The sequence below is a fragment of the Octopus bimaculoides genome, chromosome 4 (genome assembly GCF_001194135.2).
Source record: "Octopus bimaculoides isolate UCB-OBI-ISO-001 chromosome 4, ASM119413v2, whole genome shotgun sequence".
Taxonomy (NCBI): Eukaryota; Metazoa; Mollusca; class Cephalopoda; order Octopoda; family Octopodidae; genus Octopus; species Octopus bimaculoides.
Window position 1 is genome coordinate 107,859,396 of NC_068984.1, and position 943 is coordinate 107,860,338.

The 943-nt window shown below is 31.2% G+C and overlaps 1 protein-coding gene across 1 annotated transcript in view; it reads left to right on the plus strand.

Annotated features, from left to right (window-relative positions):
• The window catches only part of LOC106875414 (collagen alpha-1(XII) chain), a 10,520-nt gene extending 9,954 nt beyond the window's left edge, over positions 1 to 566 (plus strand). The window contains exon 4 of the mRNA XM_014923539.1: positions 451 to 566. Within this exon, the coding sequence (XP_014779025.1) occupies positions 451 to 566 (116 nt within the window). The remainder of the gene's footprint in view (positions 1 to 450) is intronic.
• Positions 567 to 943: the final 377 nt, after the last annotated feature.

Here is a 943-nt window from a genome sequence, read left to right on the forward strand (position 1 = left end):
TACAAATAGCAACAATTTCACATCCTTAGTCACAAATAAAATATGGATTTTGTTTTTCTTCTGCAAAGGAACTACAAAACGAAGTCAATTATGATTATATTTAGAATATTGACTCAATAATCAAAAGTCCAAAACTTAGTTTACAAGAATTTTAAAATGTTTGAACTTCCTTTATATTTAATGTTCGCTGTTTAATCCTGACTTATACATACGTCACCATATATGTATGTCATTATATATATATATATATATATATATATATATATATATAAGGAATAAATATTCAAAAGTGAATATTCATGTAGATATTATTTTTGTTATTATTATCTGCGGTAAATATGAATGGTTGGTAATAGCAGGTAGGTGCCTTGTGTGCCCTTATAATAAATAAATATATATATACAAATATATAAGAATATAATAAATATGCACACGTATGTCATTTTACAGTCTGCAAAGATAAGCTTGCTTCATGTGCCTCATTCGGTTTGAAAATATGTGATGGTTACCAGCGTTGGTCACGTGATTTCTGTCCAAAATATTGCGGAGTATGTTTTGGTGAGTAGAATTATATTATTCTTTTCATTCATTCCTCATAGGGATTTTATTATATTTGGAAAGTTTAATTTATTTCTTAATTTGTACAAAATGTTAGATTGTATTGATATGCAGGCGTGCGGTATGAGTGCGATTGCGCACTCAAAGAGATAGATAGAGAGGGGGGGATGTGCTAAAATCTCGTGTTGGTTTCGAACGTCGTACCTACTGTAATCAACAGTTTTCTAATCACTACCCCAAACCTACGTCAAGACTTGTCTTTTTTTAGTAGAGGTAAATCAAGTAGCAACAATTAGATACTACTGACGTGACAATGCGAATGTCAGTATATATGTGTGTGTGTGTGTGTGTGTGTGTGTGTGTGTGTGTGTGTGTGTGTGTGTGT